This window comes from Neophocaena asiaeorientalis, unplaced genomic scaffold, assembly GCF_003031525.2.
Source record: "Neophocaena asiaeorientalis asiaeorientalis breed wild unplaced genomic scaffold, Neophocaena_asiaeorientalis_V1.1 scaffold540, whole genome shotgun sequence".
Taxonomy (NCBI): Eukaryota; Metazoa; Chordata; class Mammalia; order Artiodactyla; family Phocoenidae; genus Neophocaena; species Neophocaena asiaeorientalis.
Genome location: NW_020172141.1, coordinates 5,302,063 through 5,305,387, shown reverse-complemented (window position 1 = coordinate 5,305,387; position 3,325 = coordinate 5,302,063). Strand labels below are relative to the sequence as shown.

The 3,325-nt window shown below is 63.2% G+C and overlaps 1 protein-coding gene across 1 annotated transcript in view; it reads left to right on the top strand.

Annotated features, from left to right (window-relative positions):
• The window catches only part of MYO15A (myosin XVA), a 48,750-nt gene that overhangs the window by 14,108 nt on the left and 31,317 nt on the right, over positions 1 to 3,325 (top strand). The window contains 5 exon segments of the mRNA XM_024752798.1: positions 25 to 148; positions 962 to 1,057; positions 1,422 to 1,553; positions 2,041 to 2,166; positions 2,837 to 2,914. Of these exon segments, the coding sequence (XP_024608566.1) occupies positions 25 to 148; positions 962 to 1,057; positions 1,422 to 1,553; positions 2,041 to 2,166; positions 2,837 to 2,914 (556 nt within the window).

Sequence of the window (3,325 nt, the reverse complement as noted above, 5' to 3'; positions counted from 1 at the left end):
CCCCAAATACCATCTCTGCTCCAGGGATGCCATCGCCAAGGTCCTGTACGCGCTGCTTTTTGGCTGGCTCATCGCCAGGGTCAACGCGCTGGTATCCCCGCAGCAGGACGCGCTGTCCATCGCCATCCTGGACATCTATGGCTTCGAGGTGGGGCCCCGGGGGCGCTCTTGCACCGTCACCTGTTCAGGGCCCTCCCCTATGATTATCTCCCTCTGCTCGCCCACAAGCGCTCCCTGGGGCCTCCGGGCGGCAGGACCTGTGGGCAGCACCAGGGACCCCAGAAAGAACCAGACCTGGGCCCCGACCTCGGGGCGCTTCCAGGAGGGACTGGGTGGGATGAGGATGAACACTGACGAACACATGTGGTCAGAGCTGTAACAGAGGCAGCCTGGCACTGGGGGAGCCTGGAGCAGAGCCCTAGCTGGGCAGGCATCAGGTAAGGTTTCCTGGAGGCGGAGGAGACGTCCTGAGCTAATTCCTTACAAACCAGCCAAGGCATTTGAGGTGGAGGGAACAGCTTATGCGGAGGCTCAGAGGTGTGGGCCATGGTGTCTGGGGAGGTGGAAGTCATCTGGGTGGTTAGGGTGGGGGGCATGGAGAGAGACAGGCAAAATCAGAACAACAGAAGTGGCAGCTGAGGCTCCCGTGGCACCTGCTGTGTGCCAGCTGACGTTCTAAGCGCTTTGCATATTAGTTCACTTAATCCTCACAACCACCCTGTGAGGTGGGCACTGTCGTTATCCCCATTTTACAGGTGGGGAAACTCAGGCATGGGGGGCTTAGAAAGTGGCAGAGCCAGGATTGGAACGTAGGCAGAAGGTTCCAGAGCCTGGGGCTTCAGACACTGCATGTGCCACCTTGCATGGGACCGTCAGGTTCTCACCTGTGCGCAGTCGGAGCCACCGAGGGTTCTGGGCAGGGCGTCTGTGGGCGGGGCTCCAGTTTGCATTTTTCCGGCAGGACCTGAGCTTCAACAGCTTCGAGCAGCTGTGCATCAACTATGCAAACGAGAGCCTCCAGTACCTCTTCAACAAGATTGTCTTCCGGGAGGAGCAGGTGAGAGTCCTCCGTCACTCTCTGTCCCGTCCCCGCTGGCCGCTGGGCTTCCTCGGAGGCAGATGGGTTGTGCTGGGAACGAGCACACGCGAAAGCCTGTGTTATGGAAGGGCAGGTGCGGGGGGTGCTGAGCGCAGAGAAGAGCCCCTTGCGGGGGTCCTCCTCACCCTTGGCAGGGCTGTTCCAGGCCGGGGGAGGAGCAGGGCCCGGAGGAGGTGGTTCATGTGGCCCCGCTGGGGAGTGAGCTCTCTGGGCTGGGAGGCGTGCACGCAGGGGTGCCCTGGCCAGGCCCCTGGATGGCGTCCGCCTGGGGGACGGGCTGGGAGGGGCCCGGGGCTCGGAGGCAGAGGCCCGCCGCCTGCAGGAGGAGTACATCCGCGAGCAGATGGACTGGCAGGAGATCACCTTCGCCGACAATCAGCCCTGCATCAGCCTCATCTCGCTGAAGCCCTACGGCATCCTGCGTATCCTCGACGACCAGTGCTGCTTCCCCCAGGTGAGCTTGCTCAGGACGCTGGACGTCTCTGAGCCTCGTGTCCTGCACTCCTCTCTGCTCTGGCATGGGGTCGGAAGCTCAGGACTCCCAACCTGCCATTCAAACCTGGGGTGACTGAGGCTGGATGGGGGCTCGGTACGAGGGGCTGCACCAGCCTGGGAAGTCATAGAAGGCTTCCTGGAGGAGGTGACCTTGTGCTTGGGCCTCAGATTCCGATTGGAAAACACAAGGGTGGGATGGGTGCTCTGGGCAGTGGGACTAGAGCGTGCAGAGACAGCTGAGCTGGATGGGGGGCAGCTGGGAGCACACCCGTCTTCAGGATCCACTTAGTCCACCCCAGCCTGAGCAGTGGGCAGCCAGGGGCAGCGGGGACTTGTTCCCCCTCCCCGGTGCTCGCTGGGGACCAGTCAGGGCTGGAGAATTTGTCACTAGGCGAGGAATGGGATGCCGCGCCCCTGTCCACCCGCTGACCGCCGCCTACCCCCAGGCCACAGACCACACATTTCTGCAGAAGTGCCATTACCACCACGGCGCCAACCCGCTCTACTCCAAACCCAAGATGCCACTGCCCGAGTTCACCATCAAGCACTACGCGGGCAAAGTCACCTACCAGGTGAGACCCAGAACCATGGCCTCCAGTGCCCTTCCCCACCGCTGGAGACACTGGCACCTGTTCCAGTTTTGGCCCTGATGATCCTCAGCTGTGTGACCTTGGCCAAGTCACTTTACCTCTCTGAGCCTCAGTTTCCTTATCTGGAAAGTGGGGATGATAATAGTGCCCGTCTCACGGGGCGAGTGAGAGAAGTCCAGGGCCAGGGCGGGTGTAATGAGAAGGAGCCCCCATCAGCGGTCACTGTCACCACTGTCACCTCGGCTCATTCCTGCCCTGGAGCCGTCTCAGGCCAGGATTTTGAGCCTCTGTCCCCACTGGGCCTCGTTTTTCTCATCTGTAGAATGGGCACAGGACAGTGTCCTCACTGAGGATGGGGCCAAGATGTGGACTGGTCATGTGAAGCTGTGGCTACTGCCCCTGCCCTGGGGTGGAGAGGCTAGTGGGGCGGGAGGGGAGGGGACCAGAGCAGGGGGAGGGGCCCGTCCCTCCTAGGATAGACAGGGAGGCCGAGGCCTGGAGGGGCAGGGCCAGGGCCACCCGGGGCTGTGAGCCCCTGACCCACCGTCAGGAGGAGGGGGGAGGAGGGGAGAAGGCAGGCTGACGCATCCCGGGGCCGCGTGGGGTGGGAGTGGGGTCCAGCCCGAGCTGCCCCGCCCCTCCCCCTTTCCAGGTGCACAAGTTCCTGGACAAGAACCATGACCAGGTGCGCCAGGATGTGCTGGACCTGTTTGTGCGGAGCCGGACACGGGTGAGCGGGCCTCACCTTGCCACCCCAGCCCCCCGTAGCCTGAGCACGCAGCCCACCGTTAGGCCCCTCTCCCAGCCCGGTCCTGCCTCTGGCTCACCCCACCCCATCCCTCCCTGAGCAGTTCTTCCATCCCCACACCTTCTCGGCCTCCACTTCCCCCTCTGTCGAACGGGCACCCTCCCCCTGAGGACATTGCCAGAGTTCACGGCCAGGTCTGTAACAGGCCACCTCGGGGCCAGGCACGGAGTCAGTGCCCGTGTGTTCCCCAGCCACGGGCGGGCCCCTTGGAAGTGCTGAGCACCCTCGCTTGAGAGGTATGCCAGCTGGGAGGACACGGCCTCACCGAGAGGACAGGGGGCCAGCGGGTCACTTTTCTGACCCCTCTGGTGCAACGACTGATGCCTTTTGTTC